Below are 23,106 nucleotides of genomic sequence, written 5' to 3' on the forward strand. Positions count from 1 at the left end.
GTTTGAACCTGGTTCCTCTGACCTTTCATATTTGTATGTGGCGCCCTCTAGTGCCCAGAAGCTCTCTTCTCTGGAGCTGCTCAGCCCCTGGAGTGATATCGGGGGTGGCAGGGGAGCAGCGTTGGTGCCTGGTGGGGAGAAACAGCTGTTTCCTGCTTCCTGGCTGCTGTGCCTATCTCTACTGTCAGAACCAGTGGGCCAAGCACACAGGTGTGTAAGCCTCTGTACTTTGTGTCTGTAGCTGCCATAGGCATGGCCTCCTTCTGGCTGGCATGACATCAGAGCAGGGACTGCTGGTTTGTGAGCCAGTGCCGGTAGGCCAGGAGAAAGGTGCAGCAGGCTGTGTATCATGGTGGGGGGCCTCATAGCTGAGTAGCCAGCCAGGGGCATGGGGCGTCTGAAGCTCCTGAAAGTTCCAACCTGATGGGCAGAGTGTGCCCAGACAATTCTGTAGACTATTCTTACTCCAGAGCAGCAAGCTCTGTGCAATCCTTGCCCCTTTAGCAGCCCTCTCACTGTTAGGAAGTCTCAGTCTGCCTGCCTTTCTTTTGTCCCAGAGCAGCTGGATGTGGATCCCTGTTTTCCACAAATGGCTGGAATCTCAGTCTCTCCAAGTATTCCACCTGTCTTAGCTTTCCATGCTATGTAGGCTTAGCACCATGCAATGTAGGTTTGTGCTCCCAGAGCAGACCTCCAGGGCTGGGTGTTCAGCAGTCCCAAGCTTCCACCCCCTCCCCACTCCATTTATCTTCCTCCCGCCAGTGAGCTGGGGTGGTGGAGGGGCTTGGGTCCTGCTGGATCAAGGTTCTGGTATGTTACCCGGTTTAGTGAGGTCTGCTCTTCTCTCCAGGTGTATGCCCTTCTTTCCTGTTGCTCTTTTAGGATTAGTTGTATTATCTATATTGTTTTATTATATGTGGTTTTTGGAGGTGATCTCTGTGTCACCTCTCACGCCACCACCTTTAATTCTCTCACTTCCAAGTATACCTACTTTTTAATATGTATTTAGAATAGAAACAGGAGATGCTTAGGCAGAGATAAACTCTTTTTACAAGTTAAACGCCAAAAACATTAGCTATAGGATCCTTTATCACAAAAACCAGTGACCTTTTTTCAAGTTTTTTCCTTTAAATATATAGCAGAATTCTTAAGCAGAAACATCTTAAGCAATGTCTCAAAAATATCTATTAGATAAATGGGACTAATCTGGCTGAAACATGAGAATGCCTAGAGACTGGCTCAAAAGGTCCCCTTTTGGGGCTTCCTCCCCACCCTGTGACACCTGGCATCTTCAGTTGCACTAGAACGTCACTTGAAATCTAGGATTGTATTTTAAGCTTTCTTTTTGAGTCTCCTTATACACAACAGGGTTTCATCTGGAGAGCACTCAGCTATTTTATTCAGACTCTAAAATATAACAATGGTTTATAAATAAGGAATCATTTAAAGTATTACATTCTCTTCTGGCCTAGAAAAATAACATCAGCCACATCAGGTCGTTGGTTTTGAAAGTTAAGAACAAGCACCGTTCCTTGACAGTTTGCTGCCTCTAAAACTTACTAAGATCAGTAGTAGCGACCTTTGGGCATAAAACCAGCCCAAACCTATTCTCACCAGCATTCTCTCAGATTATAGGGAATTATTTATAATAATGATCATTTCAATAAACCAAAAATACTGAATAGAGAGGCACATACAACTGTTTTCACGGTAAAGTGAGAACTATACTAAAAATACAAATTTTAAAATAATGGAATAGGAATTGAAGTAAAATTGTCCTCAGAGAAAAAAATTATCAACAACCTAAATATTCTAATTATATGGCCAGATGGATGCACCGTGTGACATTTGGAAGATGACTAAGGAATCAAGCCCTACTGCTAGGTAGACACTGTAGTGTATATTCCAACTTCTAAGGCACATCTGAACTAAACAGAAACATGAAATACACAGGAAATGTAAATTTAAAAGTACACCCAAAAATTATGCAAAGAAAAAACTGGAAGCAGCAGAGGAAAAAAAAATGATAGGAGTAAAAAAGAGAGAGTCACCCTACATATTTTATTTGGGAAAAAGCCCTTCCCCACATTTTTTAAAATGGTTTCTTTATTTAAAAATATTTTCTTTTCACAAATGACCCTTGAAAGTCAAGTTTTCCTAACTAATTTAGAAATTTTTTCCACTATGGCTACAGGGACAGATTCAAGTTTTATGTTCACTGAATCTTTCTCAGTTTCTCTTTGGGAAGGGGATGGGAGTATCCTTTAAGAAAAGTTCTACAAAATCACAAATGAAAAACAAGGTGCAGGGCCGTGGTGGGGACCTGACACTTCTTAGGTTCACTAAGAGCCTCTGTAGAACAAGTTACTGAAGAGTAGTCTCTGAGGGAAAGTTTTATTTGGTCTGGTTTCTAAAGGCGAGACATTAAAAAAAAAGCCATAGCAGAGTCCAGTGGGCAGGATACGGTGCCGCCGCCAAAGGACGTGTCTTACCATGCAAGTGTCCAGATCTTCCAGACGCTCCATGTCCGTGAGCTCCTCTACTGCGATAACGGAGGGTCTCACTGGCTTCTCCTCAGCCAGCTCAAACGCTAAGGACTCTTGTTGAGAAAGGGACTTGCCACGTCTGCTGAAATGGTCCGCCTGCAGAGTCAGGGCACACACAGGAGAGGCTGAGGCACAGAGGCACGGGAGGACAGGTCCGCTGCGTCTGGAAGCCGGCTTCCACGAGGTGACGGGTGCAGAGAGGATGCGTCTCCCTGAGGCTGGTGACCATTCTCAACACCCTCACACTAGAGCGACTTGCGCCTTTTATTATCTTTCTTTAGAGGACAGATCAAGAAATCACAAAATTTACTTAAAAATATTTTCCTGTCACAAACAACACTTAAAAGACAAGTTCTCCTAATTGATTTAGGAATTTTTTCCACTACGGCTGCAGGGACAGATCCAGGTTTTAAATTCACTGAAACTTTCTCAATTTTTCTTTGGGAAAAGGGGTTGGGGGCATTCTTTAAGAAAAGCTCTACAAAATTACACATGAAAAGTAAGGCTTTGGTAGATGAGGATATTAGTTAGTCTAGAAGAAAGTATGGAGTGTTCTTTTTTAAAATTTTACTTCATAGTTCCTCTGACAGAATTTCTCTTTCTATCTAACCTAATGCTTTAAAGTATCTAAAGAGGGGAAATAAAATGATTCTAACCTTTATTATTTGTAAAGGACTGAAAGCAAGGAAATTGCTAACAAAATTTTAACTGCTGCTACTTTTACTGTTTTAATGCCATGAATAATACCATATTTGATAATATTTATTAATTTTCAGTGTTATGCTTTATGTAAACCTAAAAATTAAATGGTAAGTGGTAGAATAAACTGGGCTGAAACTATATACTCTAGTGCTGAACTGATTCATCCTCAGGAACTTTATTTTGAAACAATGGGAACCAGCTAACAATTCCATAGAATGTTTAAGAACACTTCTAAACTCAGGTGGGAAAAAAATATTCATGTTTATAGAAATGTCTTTGAAAACAAAATTCCATATAGAAGACACTATTTCTTTCACAGAGCAGTTAAGCTCTCCCCTTACAATCCAAGCAGTATTAATATTAAAATGAAGCTCAAAACAAAAGTGCATTCACACAACTCTTCAATTGTAAAAAGAAAATGTTAACATTTTCTGAATAATTAAACTCCTCAAAGAAGGACAAATGCAAAAAAAAGTGAAAAATTCAAACTCTGAGTTAGTTCTCACTGGCAGGCACGTTGATACGATATCCAATATTTACGCTATCAGGCAGGCCTTTTGAGGCAGCCCCTGGCGCTGTGGGCTATGGATAAACTGTTCCTGCAGAGGATACTCTGCTGATTTTGTTTCTGCTTATTTTAAGAAAAGTCTGAATTGGGAGCTCTAAGCAATAACATAGCTGTTCACTGTGCCCTGGACTAGAAACCAGTGCTTGCTAAATTCTCTGTGTTTTTTATATTTCCAGTTTGCCACAAATCAACACTTTGGCAAAATACAATTAAGTATGAAAAATCAGAAAAATAACATGTTTGGATATTGTGGACACAACAAATTGCTCTAGAAGCTTTTCCATGTTTCCTCTTGGTTGCTGAACTAACCTTGTCATGGGCTAGAATCCATCTATTAGTGGAAGTGGACCAACCAGTCCACTGGTATACTTTGAGTAGCAGTGCTAAAAAAGTATATCTTCTCTTTTAGATTTAAGAGGAGAGTGTAAAAGTTTTTCTGAAATGCATTTTTTGAAATAATCATGTTGTCTGCCTCATGGAAAAGCTGTTACTGTTCCTCTCATTTTAGTTACCACTAGTGTCAACAATTCAAAGCCATAAAACTGGGTATCTCAGCCTACACAGTTAACCTGAAATTTTTCTCTAGAGAGAATATGGTAACTTGCTTGGGAGATTCCTACTGTAACATATTGCTAATATTTTTGAGACAGAAGATATAACCAGTAATAAAACCTTCATCTGTGCCTCGGAGGACTTTCTGAAGTTTGAGGACCATGAAGCGTCTTTCCTGTTTTTTAATCGAGGTATGTACAATATAATGCACAAATCTTAGTGTATAGCTTGATACATTTTGACATGTATATATATGCATGTAACCACCACCTAGATCAAGATATCACACATTCTAATTTCTCCTCCCTTCAAGTTTCTGATACAGTTTTCATATGCGCTGATACTGGAAGTAAAGGCTTCCACCTGGGTGCAGAAGTCTCTAGATGAAGAAAAAATTAGTTTTTCCTCCTTGGTTATACGCAGACGAGTGGTCAGGCACCAAGCAGCTATCAACCACTACAACAGTCTTTGCGCTCCAGCACTTCCTTTGGACTCCAAATATTTCATTTCCAACCAGGTTCTAAGAGTAGTCCACTTTCTCAAATAATCGTATCAGAGAGCAACAAAATGAGCTGAGACAAATTAAATAATCTAAAATGATCTTAATTTTAGATCTCAGTCTTATCATATCCTACCAAAACTTCTGACCTGCATTATGAATGACAATAGGATTTCTGAATTCCATCACTTCTGCTCTCCCCTACCCTTCCCTCTAGAGAAATTCTAACATATTCTAGAATGGCAAGACCCAGTGTCCAAGAGGAAGGAGGGAAACTAGGATCTTAACCCATAAAGCTGCAGAGCAGTCACATCCCCACGGCAGAGACTGCCCTGCCGTCCCCGCGGACTGGAGCAGGAGGCCCCATCCGAGGCACCGCGACACTCACCAGTCTATGGTGGCAGCGCGAAAGTGCATCCAGAATTTCATCCACGATCCGATCGGAGAGGAAGGAGGCCACGGTCAACTTAACTTCACTGTGTGAAAATCAGAAGGATAGAGCAGCATTTTACTTTGTGCAGGAAAAAAAAAAACCCCACCCATGTGTGAACAGGGCTAAGAACTTCTAAAAATAAGCCTTAAACACTGCCATAAACACACAGGTAATAGACTTTTTTTAGCAATTTCAACCAGCCTCTGCAATTTCAAAACTCAAGATTTAGGGGTAGAAATGAAAAGCACCTGAATAAAGACAGACTTAATGGGAACCATATGTATCCTGTGGTGAGGAACAATTCATCCACTGACATAAATTAAAACAAACCTGGGCTGGAGTAAATTAACAAAGTCCAGTCAGATTGTTAAACCTCGGTTATTGCTTTACTATGCTTATCCTCCTCTTTAAAAATATTTTTACCCATCAAATAGCACCATACTGAACAGCTTCTGCTTTGACCTGCCATCCTGGAATCGTTACAAATTCATTGTTTTCTTGCCTTTTATGAACTGAGGTTACTGAAATGTTCCAGGTTTAAGGCCTCTTCCCTCATCTTGAACAGGTGGCCAAAAACAGAAAGTGGCTTATAGATTTCACTAATGAACAACTCAACCACTAAGATCCTGGTCAGATAAGAGGTACTTTGGAGCACTTTAGCTCTTTGGTATTCTCAAGAATTCAAATTTCACACGTGTTTTCAGTCTGAAAAACCTTACCTAAATTCACACATGCACAAATGTAAATACATGCACAATACATTTAAAGGTAAATGTGGGGGAGAGATACATGCCCACATTCCAACACTGTCTCGTAAGCTCCATCTGCTTTTCAAGTCAACAATTTCAAAGTTTTTAGAGCAGGGAAAGGAGTTATGAAAATAAAATTATTTAATCCTAAAGCTAAATTGAAAGTCTACTTATGTAACAGGGAAAAACCTTTCTATCCTAAAGGCAATAATTTGCATTGGGATTTCTCTGCCCAGGAAGATTTCTGATGGCAGGGGAGAAGAATGGAAGCACTAACTCTTTGATGTCTACATTAAAACTTTTCCTGGGCTAAAGATTAAAGGCTTCTTTAACTCCTCTCTCTGTAGCTATTTGGTTTACCTAACACTCTACTCTATTATTCCCCAGAGGCATCCACTGATAAGATTCACCCAAGACTCTTATTAAAAATATACATTATTGAGTCTCAGCCCAGTAAATCCTCTGATTTTTTTAGGCATTTTGGGGAATTACTTCCTCATAAAACTATAATCACTAGTTTTTTTCTTTCTTTCTCTCCCTCTCTCTCTGAGGGAGGAAGGTGTGGTTTACCCATTTCAAATTATAACACCAAAAAGGATTCTTAAAAATGCAACTTTTTTTTAATGTCCCGGGATTGTTCTATCACTTTGCTACTGGATGCTGTATTTCCTTACTGATTTAGATTTGAGTTTATCAACTTTTTAGAGGCAGTGATTCTACTTAACCTCCATGTGCATACATGCACATGAATGTATACATAAATTCAAGTGTGGGGGTGCGTATTTTCTATCAGCGCTCAGTAACATGCACTATAAAAAGCCAAGTAACGAGTTAGTGGACATACAATGGATTCACTGATATGAGGAGTCCTATATCTTTCAGATACACGTTCCTCTTTCACAATTTGTTCATTTTCAAGGGAAGTGACCATATTTGACAGAATTCTGTACCCCAGTAAAGGCATCAGAGTCTGATCTATTGGTGGTTCAGTCCATTAATATGAAAGAATGGTGGTTAGTACATTTTTTTTCTCCTTAATATTTAAGGGAATTTAATAAAAATTATGAAATCACAAGTTACAGAAATAAGTAAACATACCTTATAAGAACTAGAGTTCATAAAATCACTAATCTATGGGGCTCTGGAAGTCTTTCCAATTGTCTTACAATTCAGTTGAGTAGGAACTCGGGTCTTTTACTTCTAAAAATCACCACACATATAGCATACACACAGAATAGCTGTCTAGTCACTGCAGAATTCTCAACCCTCAAAGTTTGTAATCCTTTTTTATGGCGTTTACTTATCAGCCTTCTATCTAGATCATGATGATATAATATTTGGCTCATTTTAGCTCTCGTCTTTCTTACAGCTGTCATTTTAGCCACATCACTATGCGTCAGCACAACTCTTGACTCTCCAGATAAAAGCCACTTCTTTTTTGCTGCCTCTAAAATGGGAAACGTAAGATGTTTCTGAACTTGGGTCCTAATCATCTGATTCCCTAAACAAAAAAACATCATGAGAATTAGCTATAATGTAATACTGGTAACTACCCCAGAGTCTATGTAAAACACAGGCAAGTTTATTGGTGATGACACCTGAACATTTGTATCCTGGCATATTTCTCAAACTGTATCAAGCAAAATTTATGTAAATACTCCAGAGCACTAATAGCACATTCATGGTATCACAGACACACCAAAAGAACCCAGAAAGAAAACACGCTGAGGTAAGAGTGGCCTCTTTGCCTAAATAGAGAGAGACAGACAGGCTGTACATTTGCCCCTAATAGTGTGGTGGTAGAAAGTAAACTGATCTCAGTCTTCAAGTTAGTGACTTAAAAAGGCAGAAGATAAGCTTCACAAACAGAAAAAAAAAATTACAAACATGTACTCCCCTATTAAAAATTAAACACTTAAAAAGAGCAGAAAACCGTGTGCTCTTCAGGAACACAGGCCTATCTGTGGTTGTCTTATTTTGGAAATGTGTAAACCTAAGCAGTCCTGCCCAGCTCTAGTTACATGCAGTTAGTGCCTGTCCGACATGCCTACACGCAGCACGCAGGGCAAAGCCGACAGTAACACTCTCCGCGACTGCCTCGACTGCATTCTCAGAAACTGCAGGCCCTAGGTTTACTAACATTATAAACCTACCTAATTTTGTTAAGGATATCGATTCCAGACTTCTCCAACAGAACATTTTTAACAAAGGCACGTGGGATGGAAATCTTCTCCGTGCTGGCATGAATCAAGTCTTGTCGAATGTGGGCTTTCTTCATCACGTTGGGACAAAGATTCTCTGCAGCATCCACCATGGCCTCAAGCAACACCTGCAATGGCGCGGGGGGGCCAGGTGAGGACGCTGCGCAGGAGGCGCCGCCACAGAACCCACCAGAGGGTGTGCGTGGCGCCGAGCCCTGGGAGAACGGGGACACCACGGGGTCCTGGGGCACGACCAATGGTTCTGAGCTGCTCCTGGGTGCTGTGTGACTGTGGGATGGTCACTGACCTCGGGTGACCACTTTAACTCACTTGGCAGACCCGCCCAAGCTTCATGCTGCCGTCTGACTAGCTGTGTTTAACACAGATATTCATGGTGCGATTTACCAAGACATAGTTCAGGCTTTTATGTACCAACTTACCACACCAGGTTGCTCTCCCTGCTCCTGGAAAATAAAATCACAGGGATCCCTAGAAAATATACCAGACTTGAATTCTTATGTGATTTTGCAAATCACAGAAACCCCAAATCAGGGTGAACCATTCAACAGCTCTAGCAAAATGTAAGCAATAGAAAACCACAGAAACTACTGCCCATTTTATTTTCTTAAAAGAAAAGCTTTAGTGTTAGGCAAAATTGTAACTGTTATAACAACAATACACATGAAAAACAAAAGCACAGAGCTTTTAATAAACATTAATAATAATCAAAACACACTTCTGTAGCATTTTAGAGTTTGATTTCTGTACATTTCATCCTCCCAGCATCTGTGAAGATGGCGGAAGCTCCTCATGTGCTCAAATCACAACACCCAAGGGAAGTGAACGTGCCTGAGGTAGATGATGCGGCTGCTAAGTGCGAAAACGGCAGCAGCATTAATGTCAGGCCTAAATTTGAATCCTTGCTCAGTGACAATGAGCTAAGCTACTGCTCTCTCAGTTTCACTTTCCTCAGCTATAAATGGCAAAAAAAAAAAGCCTTGCCTCATAGAATTACTGAAGATGAAGTTATATTACATATATAAAGTGTTCAGTTGTCTCGCATACAATAAAAGTTCAGTGTATCACAGACTATATTATTAATCTGTTTTCAGAGATGCTACTATTAGTGATAAGATTCCAGTTTTTAAAAGCCAGGCTTGACCCCATTACTCTTCCAGAGTGAAGGAAGACTGACAGCATTATTATGGAAAGACTGTGCGCTTAAACATTCATGTGCAAAGCACAGTCCCACTAGTAAAACCTCTCACTACACTGTATGATGAGCGGCAGAACAGTAGGGTGCTTATGAAACACCTCGTGCAGATCAGGGGAGGAGAGGTAAGAGGGAGGCGGCCATCTGCGAAGTTTCCAAAAGCGACTCGTACTTTGACAGTGTTCTTTCCCTTTGTAACTCTGACTAGTCCCTGATTAAGAACATTTTCCCCAGAAAGCTGCAAACAGTGCCAATAAGGTGGCTTCAGACTCCTTGTTGGTGTTAGAATAAACACATTCTGTTCCAGATGGAGTAGAAGCCCAGAGCTCCTGGTAAGAATGACCACAGGCATCCATATGCTGTCTGGACTCTATCTTATATATCGGTATTTTGTGCCTTTCTGAAAGGTCCCCCAGCCTGGCAGTGCTAATTCAGCTGCAATGACCCCCTGACCTAAAGAGAGGTGGCCTGGCTTCCAGTGTGGGCCCTGACATGACATTTCATGGAATGTTAAGTGAGTAGCATTAAGTGAATAACCTTTGCACATCTCTGCAGTCTCACCTATAAAAATTATTTCTAAGGTCTCTCTGCTCTACACATCCATGATTCCCTCACTTTGACCCCGTACGAAGGAATTTCACCCTCCCCTCAGCAAACACCTCAACAGACACTTTGCAGTTGGTTTCCCACCACCTCCTCTAGCCCAACACTAGCAATATAATGCAGCACTTCATACTCTACGTGTAAACGAACTTGATGATTTCTCTTGGTCCACATAACAACCCTGTTAAGTGAAGGCAGATTTTTGGCAAACCCCTTTTATATATGAGGAACTTGGGGTTCAGAGGAGATAAGTGTAAGGTTGTTTAGCTGGTTAATGAACAGCTGAGGTGGGTCTTCTGTTTCCTGTCCTGGCTGTCCTCTTCCAGTGCCCTCACCCACTGCCAAGAGGAGTGTCCCCTTCTTCTTTCTTCGTTACCTACAATCTCTATCCCCCGTTCCCGTGATCAGTGGCATGTAAGGCTGTCACGGTGTGCTTTCTGGTGGGAGGGCTGCCAACAAGGGGAGAAAGGATGACAAGATACGTTTGCAATGGAGCCCCTGACCACTTCTTTGTGTCCAGCCTCCAGCTCTGGTCCTTCACCCAGCATCTCCTTCCAGGTCCCATGGTCCTCTGTACACCAAACGTATTGTTCAATATCCATCCTTCCCATGGCTTCAAGTCACTGCCTATACACCAGCGATGCTCAACCAAATGTCTACCTACAGCCACCTACCTGGCACATACAATGCATAAATAGTAGAATCTATTAAGCATCTCTACCCGGATGTTCTGCCACGGAAAGTTCAGTTACATTTCGTCCTTCCCTTGCCTCCGTCTGAACAGCAACTACAACAGCAAAATCAACTGCTCTTCCAAATATCTTACTGTGAGGTATGGCGCCAATATATCTACAAGTCCCTCGAAACTCTACCTAATTTACCCCTTCCACCACATCTGTCTCTACAACACGTTAAATTTACTCCTAGATGTTTCCTCATAAGCAGAATATGACAAAAAAGATTATTCATAAACACCAAAAGGGAATCCCTGAAACATCTGGTACTTGCTTGACTCTGTGGCCTCGTGTCCTGTCCTATCTCTCTATTCCCCTTGGCACTATTCACATCCAACTGTAGTTCCAGTTCCCCACATGATCCAGGCTTTGTCCGCCTGCCTCGCACACACCGTCCTTAGCCTAGCGTTCCCCTCTTTCCCTCTGCAGCCAGAATGAATCGTCTCCTCCTCCACACCCAGCTCGGCGCGCGCGCTGCCTCTCTGAGGAGACCTTCTTGCTTTCACTCTCCTTACATCCTTCGTACCCCAAACTGTGCTCGATGACATTCCTGGCTGGTCCCACAGCACCCAGTGGGGGCTTCAGTAATCAAATGTGTCATAAGGTGCTCAAGAATACCATTTGGGGGCCCAAGAACCCCTTTGAGAATATGAAAAACACTCATCCAGGAAAATGAGTTTGAAATTCTGCATCTAATTTTATAAGCTCATGGAGAACCAGAGGCACCGGACTCCAGACCCACAGCTCGCACCTGACGGCAACTGGGAAGTCCCACCCTAGGTCCCCAGGGCCTGGAACCCCCCTGTGAATGATCTCTAAGGAACATAAAAAAGTGTGACAAGCCCAGGGCCTCAGTGAGTGAGGGTACTGAACAGTCCACTCCTCCCCTGCTGCTCCCCAGTGCTGCCTGTCATCCTGAAGTCTGTACGCGTGCGCATCTATTTCTGGGCTCTCCCTTTCTGTCGCATTGGGTTGTTTACTGTATGTCATCCTAATTATGATACCTTAATATGTGGTAGGGCAAGACTACCAATTTTCTCGTTCTTCGTAAGTGCCTGGGCTATTCTTGAACACTGCTTTTCCATATGTCTATAATTAGCTTTGTCACATTCTGTTAAAAACCTGTTGGGATTTTTATTAGAACTGTATCCAATAATAGATGAGTTTGGGAAAAACTGACATCCTGTGATACTGACTCTTCCTAGTCATAAACAGGGCACTCTTTCACTTTTAGACTTTCTTTAAAGTCTTTCAATCAAGTTTTATAACTCTTCTCCATTGTGGTGTTATTCCTCTGATTGATTCCCATGTACTTTACATTCTTTTGCTATTTTGAATGGTGACTATTTTCAATGACATTTTCTAAGTGTGATATAATTAGTTTTAAGAAAAAATACATAGTTGGTCATTCAGATGACCAACTATATATTTCCCAAGTATATCTGGTTTTCATCCACAGTTCCTGAAAACACTTCAGAGCCTTAAAGGTGAAATGGGTGTCTTGCCATGTTGGTGAGAGACTTTTGGACCCACCTAAGGGCGGGGGCTGGAGGCTAAATCAGCCAATGGCCAATGATTTAGCCAATTATGACTATGCGACAAAGCCCTCAAAATCCAGTGAGAAGACCGTTCTCTCCCTTTGGTGTGCTGCGCTTCTCTGTCTGAGAGCGCGTCCATGCTTTAGGGAACGAGAACACGTCCGTGGGCCACCGGGCCAGGCCCCGAGCCCCGTGAGGACAGACGCTGCTTTATTTGGGACCTTGCCCCATGTATCTCTTCATCTGACTGCTAAATTTTATGATGTCCTTTATTAAACTGGTAAACCTGTTATTCCTGAGTTCTGTGAGCTGCTCTAGCAAATTAATTGAAGCCAAGGGGGAGGTCGTGGGAACCTCCATCTGTAGCCGGTAGGTCAGAAGCACAGGGACTGCCTGGGGTTTTCATCCGGCATCTGGAATGGGGAGTGGAGGGCAGTCCTGTAGGATGGGGCCCTGAGCCTGGGGATCTGGTGCTGTCTCTGGGCTGGTGTTTGAGAATCGCTTGGTGTTTTGTAACACACACACACACACCACACACCACACACACACACCACACCACACACACACACACACACACACGAATTGGGTCTAGGAACCCAAAAGGAGTTATACTGTTATGTGAAAACGCAGTTAAGTGTTGTCGATGTACAGAAATGCAATACATTTTTACATATTGGTCTATCTCCAGCAACCTTACTGTAGTGATCCTAATAATTTAACTGCAAATTAGATTCTTTTGGGTTCCCTATGTAGACAATTATTTAAAAAATTACAATCACAAAATATGCAAATCATGATAATTTTTCTTCCTTTTTAATCTTAACATTTTTCATTTCTATTGCTTGTCACATCGCACCAGCTAAGCCCTCCAATACGATGTTGAATGGGAGTAGTGATAATGGACATTTTTCCCTTATTCCTGATGTGAAAGGAAATTTTTTCTGTTTTTCCCTCTAATATTTCAAAAAATCCCAGTCATCCAGAAAAGTTGAAAGAATGGAATAATAAACACTCCTACCCTTCTCCTAAAATTTACCAATTGCTAATAATTAGCAGTTTTTGCATCTCCTTTCTGAATCATTTGAAAGCAAGTTGTAGGCATCAAGACTCTTCCCTCCGACCTTTTAAAATGATCATACGTTCAGCCAATTAGTTTTCCAGCCTCTCCTCATTTCCAATACTGGCTTCTAAGATTATGTATTTTACTGAACATAGCAGTTTATGTGCATCTCACAAGTCCTGATATTACTATTTACATTATTGTTTAATTCTAAATATCCTCCTATTTAAATTATGTCCTCCCCTTTAATCCTTGAGTAAGAATAATTTTTCAGTTTAAAACATGCAGGGTTTTTTCTAATTTTTCTTTTCTTATTAATTTCTAATTTATTTGAAAGGGGACCAGAGAAGATGGCCTTTGAAAACTGTAGAGTTGTTCTTTATACTTTCAGGGGCATTCTTCATAAATGTAACCTTGGAAAGAACTGATATTCTCATATTCTTGGTGCATGGATCATACAGATCTACCAGATCACAGTGAGAATTCTGTGGTTCAAATACTCTTCATAATTACTTTTTAAATTTATTCGATCTATTAGTTACTAGCAGGCTCTTTAAAAGATCTATACCACAATGGTGCATCTGTCCATTTTTCTTTGTAATTTTGTCCATTTATTCTTATGTACATGAAGTCCTGTGACTAGATGTATACACATTTGAAATAATGTATTTCTGGCCAACTGGACCATTCAATTGACCTATTTTCTCTCCAGTGATGCCTTATCCAGCGCATCACTGGATTTGCGGTAGGAGTATTCTTTTGGGAGTGGAACTGACCCTTACATTGCGGAATGTCTAGGATCATTGTCATGTGCCTGTGCCAGCTGCTATGACACCCAAAATAACCCCAAACACTTCTTAATGTCCCTCTAGACATGCTGTACAGCCTCTGATTTAGTATGTCTTTTTCTTGCTACACTAGAAATTTTAACGGGCATACTTTGCTTCCTGTCTAAAGCAGCATCTTCCAACAGCATTTTCTGAGGTGGTGGGAACATCAGTGCTGCCCAGTAAAGGAGCCACTAGTCTCGGATGGCTACCAAGCGCCTCAAATGTGCCTACTGCAAATGAAAAACCAAATTTCAAACTGTATTTAATTTTAATTAATTTGAATGGCCACATGTGACTAATGGAAAACACTGGACGATGCCGTCTAAGGCTGATCTCTTGAATCTTTTCCTGAATAAAACGAGGACACTACACTGCTTTTGCCCACTCCTTACGAACTTAAATGACTGCTTCTGGTATCTCACTAGTATTTCCTCTTAATATTATAGCACAAATTAGACATTAATGTTGTTTCATATAATGGATGTTTCTCTTTACCCACATTTGGCATCTTCTCTGCTCATTATTTTCCTGTAGCTCAGATGCCCTTTCTTGTGGTAATTTTTCCTTTATCCAGAAGTATACCCCTTGTCAAAACATACCTTTTAGATGTTTATTTAGTATAGTCTAGTGAGAGGAAATCATCTCAGTTTTTTGTTTGGATAAAAATGTTTTTATTTCATTCTCATTTTAAAAAATTAGGTTTATCAGGTATATAATTTTTGGATTTTACTGTAGTTCTCTGGGAGCAAGAGGATAGTATTTTATTGTCTTTTGCCTTCCAATAACTGCTGAGATGCAAGCTGCCTTATCTTAATATTGTTCTTTTTTTAAGTAAGATGGCTTCTCCTCTCTGGCCCCTTTTAAGGTCTCTTTGGTGTCGTGTTTTCCACTTTTCATTATGATGATTCTAGACATGGATTTGCTTTTATCTGTCTTGCATGGTTTCCCTGGACTTCCTAAGATCTGGTCTTTCATTAATTCCCGAAATTCTCAGCCACCACCTCTTCAGCTGTCGCCTTCTCCTCTTCTCTCTTTTCCTTAAATGTTAAGCTTTCTCACTTTAGCCATGTTTCTTAACTTTTCTTACATTTTCTCTGTTTTGTTAGTCTGTTATAACCACCTTCAGACAACTTGAATTGAGCAAGCTTTGTATCTGAAATTGGACAATCGGATTTCATTTTGTATGTATCTTCCCAATGATAGTTAAGAGTGTCTATATTTCTTAACTGTTAAGTTGTGTAATATTTGTAAAATAAATTGGATTAATATCCTTAGCATGCCAGGTATACTTGCATTATTTCTCACTGAGCCAACTCACTACAAACAAACATGACTTCCGTGCTGAAGTACTCTGAGACCGGTCTTTTGCTCTGGAAAATATGAAGTGCAGGAAACTAAGAAAACTCAGAGGAATTCTTCTAGCCAAATTGAGTTAATTTACGAAAATGCCGCCTACATATTCCAACAGGCTCATTTACTATCTGAAATTTACCAGTGAAGTATTTCATAATTTAAGCCTTCAGTGGAATTGAAAATCTCTACAGCCAAAACTAGCACCCAAACCTTAAGTCCAGAAGGGAGAAATACATTTCTTTTATGTTAAGAGCCTTGGATCCCACTTACTCATCTACTATTACTCCAGGAAGACCAGAAATGGGAAAATAGGAGAGTTGTCATTTAAGAATACCTAGAAACAGGCTGGTCTGGAGAATATCACCTCTTTTCAGAGAAGTAATTTCTCTTAACTTCCTGCTCCCCCTCTAAGAAGGCTGCCCAGCTGGCCATTTCTTTTGCTTCTCTGAGAGAATATTTTTTGAAAGATGGGTCAAAGGCCTATATGAACTTATTTCCATCCAATATTCAGAATGTTTCCTGCTGACCATGATACAGAAATATAGAATATCAAAGCTGGGAGGGGCCCCCTGATTATCTTGAGACCAAGACAACCTTGCATAAGGAAGCTCAGTCCTAGTGAGTTAGGCGACTTGCTTGAAGCAAAGAGCCGGCAGAAAGCCCAGGACACAAATCCAGGCCTGTTAGTCCCATTTCTTTTTATTCACTGTAATAACAACTTATTCTTACAAAATAATACATCTGACTTTTGCTAGTATAAACATGTTGATTTTAGAGGATTTGGGAAATAGCAAAAACACTCTTAACCAGAAGAATCTGATACTAGTAGGGAAATAAATAAGGGCCACAGTAGTTTAACAAGAAACTGAATATTGACTGTAGTCAAAATACATTTTTCCTACATAATTTTTAGAAAATTAAGACATTGGAAGGTATATAAGTAGATAGAGAATTTTTTAAAAATGGTAAAATGTTATCCTCTCGTTGTACAAACTGGGGGGAAACAGTAAGGAAACCGCCTACGGCCCATTGAAAGTAGCGCGCTGCACCCAGGTAAAGGGGAATTAGTAAGTAACATTTAATCAAGGAGTTGTGATTGAGGATTTGCCACGGTGCCTGCTCACCCTCCCCCGAGGGAAAGGAACCTGCAGATGCAGATGGAAGGCATCAGGTGAGTGGGGGAAGGGAAAAGAGCAGGCGCCCTGGGAGCCCGGGACCCCAGAGACAGAATGAAAGAAGAGCGCGCTGTGACACTTTGCAAGTAAGGAAGCCGTGATGAGTGAGAACCCTGTCACACCGACAAGGGGCCAGAGGGGTCAGCATCAAAATATGGGGGGCGTGACTATTTACAGAACAATGTTTTTGGTCCTAAATATATTTATTATTTCAGACTTTTAGGAATTCAAATGCCTTTTATGTCAAACCTTTGCCTTCCACTTCCTCCTAAGTGTGGTGCCAAGAGTGGACGTCAACCATTTGGGGTACTGAGAGGGAAAAGGCCAAAGGCCCGGGCGGTGGCTGTGGCAGGCCGGCTGCACCGCGGGGCGAGGAAGCAGGCTGCCAGGGCAGGTCCTGCTGCAGTGCTTCACACTGACTAAATGCCAGCCAGTTCTTGGACGTAAACAGTTCTCATGAACACTTTAAAGGAAAAAATTAGGCCATTGTCACAGATGTATAATTTACAAAGGAAAAAATAACAGTGGATAATAAAATTACTTGATGTAGCAATGGTTGGTAAAGAAATCAGAAAGACTAAATAAGAGTTTACAAAATACATTACAATGACAAATATTAAAAGGTTAATATACTTAGTATGGTGAGGATGTGTTAGAACAATCAATTGCCTATTACTACTGGACAACAGTTTGTGAATATATATGAAAAAAAGTATTAAAAAGTATGTACCATTTGACCTGGGAATGGGTCAGTTATAGGCATTTAACCTAATAGGGTTAATCAGAAATTAGAAAATAAATGATGTTGGCCATGAGATAATATAAAATATATTTTGGTCTCTACCCGCTGTTCCTGGCACAGAGCTCCTGAAATCACTGAAATTTCCTGGGTCAGAGGAGTATCTTTTATTCTGATGAGGTGATTCTGTGAGGGCTCCTGGATGAGGCCAGTCACCAGAAAGACCAAGCCATGATCCGAAGCTTGGAGTTCCCAGCACTGTAGCTCCCCATGTCCTCGATTATCTTGATAAGGGAGAAGGGCTGAAGGTGGACTTAGTGATCAGTCATGCCCACATAAAAATTCCCAAGGTATACATCTGGGGAACTTCTGGCATGGTGAACATGTGAGGCACTGGGAAGTGGCAGCCAGGACAGGGGCCACAGAAGCCCTGTTCCCCTTCCCACACAGACCGCCCCATGAATTTCTTCCATCGGCACGTTCATCTGTGTCCTTTATCATATCCTTTTAAACTCATAAACGTGTTTCCCTCAACTCTGTGAGCTGCCTTAAGAAATTAATTGAAACTCAGGAGGGGGTCATGATAACCTCAGATTTATAGCCGATTGGTCAGAAGCACAGATGACAACCTGGACTTGTGTCTGGCATCTGAGTGGGGTGTGGGCAGTTTTGTGGGACTGAGCCCTTCACCTGTGGGATCTGAGACTATCTGCATGTAACAGTGTCAGAACTGAGTTAAATTTTAGAACACCCAGCTAGTGTTGCAGAGAATTGCTTCATGGGGGAAAACCCACATTACTGGGTGACCATAAGTATCGGAAGTGGAATGTTATATGTGGAAGTAAAAGAGAGACACATAGGACACTGAGGTCTCCCAGTACGGGTACATCTATATAATGAAATACTATATAGCCATTAAAATGATAATGATTATTCACTGATCTAGAATTGTATTCAGGATATTGTGCCAAATATAAAAAGGCAGGTAGAGCATGAACATACAGATGTAAGATTGTGTGAAATGTTTGGAAATTCACTAAAATGGTAAGAATGGTGCTCTCTGGGATTTCAAGTGATTTTATTTTCATTTTTCTTATACTTGTTAGTATTATTTAAATGTTTCACAAAAGAATAGCTTAATTTTTCATAGTCAAAATTAAATATGCAACAAAGACGGCTTTGTTTTAAATGTAAGAAAGTATCCTTCTTACAAATTTTATCCTTCATGGAGGATAAAACAAGTGCTATTAGGTAACAAATGATTTGCAGAATTCTGTACCAACCAACCAATCCTTTTCTACCAGTTTGTTTCTGCTCAGAATGGATTCAAAATAACCAAGGTCAAATAAAATAAAAACGATACACAAGAGCCTCTCTCTATCATGCATATAGGAAGATAGGGACTTATACTCCTAAATAATTCACAACATTTTCTCCCTCAGTAATTGAATTTACAAACAGGACAATTAGCATGTGGCAATGTCATTACCAAGCTGCACATCAAATCCTTAGATGCAGCAATTGTGCACACAGCGGAAAACATTAAATAATTATAAAAATTCAGACAAGGTTTTTTAAGGCATCCTTGAACAGGCAGAGACTGGAAATGATGAAAACTTTCTGAAAGTGAAATTTCTCTGCTGTAGCTACTTTTTGAAGTTACTTTAATAAAAAGCTGATCTTAGGTGATTCTATGCCACTCAATTCCAGAGACTTTCATTCAGCCAGTGAGCCTATAGACGAGTCTCTGCTAGTGGTCGCTTCGCAAATTTATTCTGAATCCCTATCCTAGTCTGCCAACCAGTGCCTTCCAAAGACTGTTACCTATTTTTCTAGAAGCAGACTCTCCATATAGGCACCCAGGCACGGTAAGCAGAACTCCTGTCATCAGCCCCATTCTGTATGCTAAATATATTAACAGAAGATATTTTTTTCCTAAAGCAGACTTCTCTTTGTGCCTTATAAGTAGAAATTAATCATTCTCTTGTCAGTGGAAACCTGTCTATGCTAAGTACATTTTGAGATTTAGCGTCAAAAATGAAACAGAATTTGATAGATTTTAGTTCATCTCATTATGTAGGAAGTTATTCTAAAACTTAGAAATGAAGCTGGAAAACACATAGTATTTAATGTTTACTACGTGTGCATGCACACCTACACACACACAACCAAATCTATAAAATACAAGTGGCTATGGTATGAAAGGCTATCACAAAGAGTTAAGTCATCACAATTTCATTTTTCAGAAAAACAGAAACTACAAACCTTTAGCTGTTCGTCTACAACTCTTGTAACTTCTCCAGCCATTGATTCCAGGGTCTCCTGAATCGGACTGGACAACAAGCCACTGGCTCCCGCCCAAGATGCACCACCAGCATGGTATAAATTTGGCAACAACTATAAAGAAAATAAAAGTAACCTCTCCATGATTAAATAAATATTTTAAAAGCACCAAAATCAACACAGTTAGTAAAAAGGGTGGAGATACATTGTTAAGGATAATCTACTCTTGATCAAAAGCCCTTTCTTTATACAGATTAATAAACTAAGGTCCAGCTTTGACACCATAGGGACAGCACATAACAACTCCTGGTGCCTTCCTGTCTTTCTCTAGGGCATGAGAGTAGCTGACTGAGCCACAAGGTTCCTCCTGTTCACGACACTCAGTGACTGTGTGATCCCAATAGCAGAGCTAGACCAGATCCCAGGTTTTCAGACTCCCAGGCATTCCTTTCTCTAGGGACCAAATTCTGATTTGAGAGAAGCTTCCTTTCAGAGGTGACAGAGGTGAGTTTCATGTTTTCAACTTGGAATTTGAATGTTTGAAACTAGTTATTACTTATTTAAACTACAACTACCTCTCAGCAACTGAGGACCCGATTACATCCCTCTTAAGCCGCACTGGCCCTGTACTTTTGATTCCGTACTTTGATTATTGCTAATTAGCACAGGTACAGAAAGGAAGCAAAGATGAGCTCAATTCACTTTGCCATTTGTTAGTGACCTTGAAATTGGGAAGAGAAGTAAAGAAATCGGAACTAGTTGTGAAATTTAAGTTTAAAAACCTTATTTTTATTACATATGACTCTCATGTTAACCTCAAGTGAAACTCACCGTTTTAGAGTTCTTGGCATCACACATGAGCCTTTCTGCTGATTTTAAATCTTCCTGGACAGCATCTCCCCCACAATTTCGTAAAGAATTGAGATGGTCCTGTACTTTCACGCATATTCTGTCAATCATCTGCTCCACACCATAAAAATGACATCAAGCATCCGAGTCAGCACAGCCAGTATTCAGATAGAAGAAAATATAGAATGAAGGAGGATGAAAACTTTTAACTGGAATTCTGAGAAGGCAGCTTATAAGGCAATTGTTAATTTATCTATTTATATAAGAAACCTTTGGCAACATTAACTCCAGAAAAATATTTAAGGGATTTTTGTCCCCTTTCCTCCTTAGGATATGCAGCATGTAAAACAAAAGTGAATACATCTTGATGAGTCAGAATCTCATAGATACGCAGTGACGTTTTGCCTAGATAGTGACCCTCCTTCCTTAATTTTTACCGAGTACTCCCTGTGTCGGACATAGTGCTACATACTGAGGAAACGAAGAATGGCAAAAGTGCAATTATGAGACTGTTGGGAAGACTACAAAATGATACCACAGCCAATTGGTTGATCTCAATATTATGGAAATCAGAACATCCTTGAAAATTAATTCAATTATATCAGGTAGTTTTCTATATAAATTAAGAGGCACATAAACATAAAAAGGTTGAAGTCTTACATTAACATAGGAAAAAAAATTAATAACATTTAGTTTCTATTTCATTAAGGTCCCTCTCCCAGGTTAATTACATCTGAATCATTGTCAGTTGTTCCATGGATTTAACCGTAAAACCTAAAGGGTAGGTAGGGGTAGATAACTATTGTAAATAAGAAATAATACAGATGGGTAGGATTATTTTTTTATATTCTTATTTATATAGAGGAGCATGAAGAAAGCTAATTAGTCTGAAGAAAAAGGTAACCACAGTGTGGCTTGAAAAGTTTCTCTAATATTTTAATCAGAGCTGCAGATTGCCTATTTCATGTTCTTAAAAAATGACTAATTTTCCAGAGACCTTACTTATCAAGAGTCCTATCCTACCCGATAATTCATTTGGTAGAGGTGACGGTCTAGCTATATTCTTTTTTATTTAAATCCACATTTCTCTATTTATTTTGAATTGTTTGATGTAACAACTACAGGAAGCCAAGATTAGCCCTGCATCCCCCATAAATTTTAGGAACTTTACTGCACTGCTCAGAAGACTTAAGGTCTGATTACAGAGCCATATTCCTCTTGCTTTTATCTTTTATAAAGTCAGTTTCACAACATCTAAACCCCCATCTTCTTATCTAGTGTATCATGAAGATGGTCCAGTTAAAATAACACCATTCAAAGCACCTGTTCTCCTGACAAAGGATCAGCCGTGCTAACGCTGATGTATGTTGAGAACAGCTCCTATAACTGTAAAACCCACTGAGGCTCCGTAAGGGAACCATGTGGAGCTCTCCATGGGAAAGAGGGAGCTACATGAATAGGGCTCCTCACACCTATTCTCTCTTTGACTGAAATCTAAGCTCGGATGCAGGGGTCACATCTTAACTTTCTGCAAGTTACACAATGCCTTGCAGAGAACTATATGTTTTTTTCAATCTTCTTATTGATATAAATTCTAACTCTTCTATTTTATTGATCTGTGCTTCCTAAAGCAAAAATAGTCATTAGTAATTCATACTTTACCAAGAAAAAATACCTAATCTCAAGACACAAAGCACATTCTAAGAAAGGAACTGAAAAGCATCTGAGCCCACAAGAGATTCATTTGAGAGGCGTGTGGACAGAACACTATAAAGCTGATCATCTTTAATAATCGTACCCCTGAAATGTCTGCCACTAAGCATTCACCAAGGAGAAAGGGTTTAAATGAACTCAACAAAATGGCCTTTAAGTGGAGCTTTTTAAATTGTATCCGAAAGAAACATAAAGTTTTAATTCTTCATTTCAAATAAGACATAAAATCTTGCAAGTCTCCAAGAGTCTACCGAACAGGTACTTGCTAAGATTTAGCAGAGTCCATTTGATGCTTTACAACTAGGGAGTTCAAGGCCCAGAACAGTTAAACTATTTAAGATGACGCAGAGAGCAAACCTAAAATTTTGAAAACAGGAAATCAGGAATTTGCCCATCAGTTCATGTTTAAGTCCCTAAGGTACACAAATGAGAAAAACAGAGACTGCCATGAAGGAGTGTCACCTCTTGGATCTTCCTGTCAGGGACCGCACGGTGACTGACCACCCCGGGTTCTTTATGTCAACCTCCCAGCATCACCCAAGCCCGTAGTGTTCCATTTTTTCTAAGCAACCCAGGAAAGTTGTTAACTGCCACAGTTCAAGAAGCTGACTTCCTTCCAAGGACATGTTCTCTGTCATTCTTGGATAGGATCTTCTTTGTTCTGCACCCCAATCTGTCTTCCCATGTCCTTCTCTGCAGGCCCCACGCCTTCCCCTTGAGAGCATGCTGAGCGCTCACCAGCTCCTTTCCGTGGGACAGGCTCACC

The 23,106-nt window shown here is 40.4% G+C and overlaps 1 protein-coding gene across 9 annotated transcripts in view; it reads right to left on the reverse strand.

Annotated features, from left to right (window-relative positions):
• CARMIL1 (capping protein regulator and myosin 1 linker 1) overlaps window positions 1–23,106 on the reverse strand; it is a 330,496-nt gene that overhangs the window by 44,108 nt on the left and 263,282 nt on the right. For all 9 annotated transcript variants that reach the window (XM_073224193.1, XM_073224192.1, XM_073224191.1 and 6 more), the window contains 5 exons: window positions 20,610–20,738; window positions 19,761–19,892; window positions 8,203–8,378; window positions 5,256–5,343; window positions 2,493–2,642 (listed from right to left, as the gene is read on the reverse strand). In XM_073224193.1, coding sequence (XP_073080294.1) covers window positions 2,493–2,642; window positions 5,256–5,343; window positions 8,203–8,378; window positions 19,761–19,892; window positions 20,610–20,738 — 675 coding nt within the window. The remainder of the gene's footprint in view (window positions 1–2,492; window positions 2,643–5,255; window positions 5,344–8,202; window positions 8,379–19,760; window positions 19,893–20,609; window positions 20,739–23,106) is intronic.

The sequence above is a fragment of the Manis javanica genome, chromosome 16 (assembly GCF_040802235.1).
Source record: "Manis javanica isolate MJ-LG chromosome 16, MJ_LKY, whole genome shotgun sequence".
NCBI classification, from domain to species: Eukaryota; Metazoa; Chordata; class Mammalia; order Pholidota; family Manidae; genus Manis; species Manis javanica.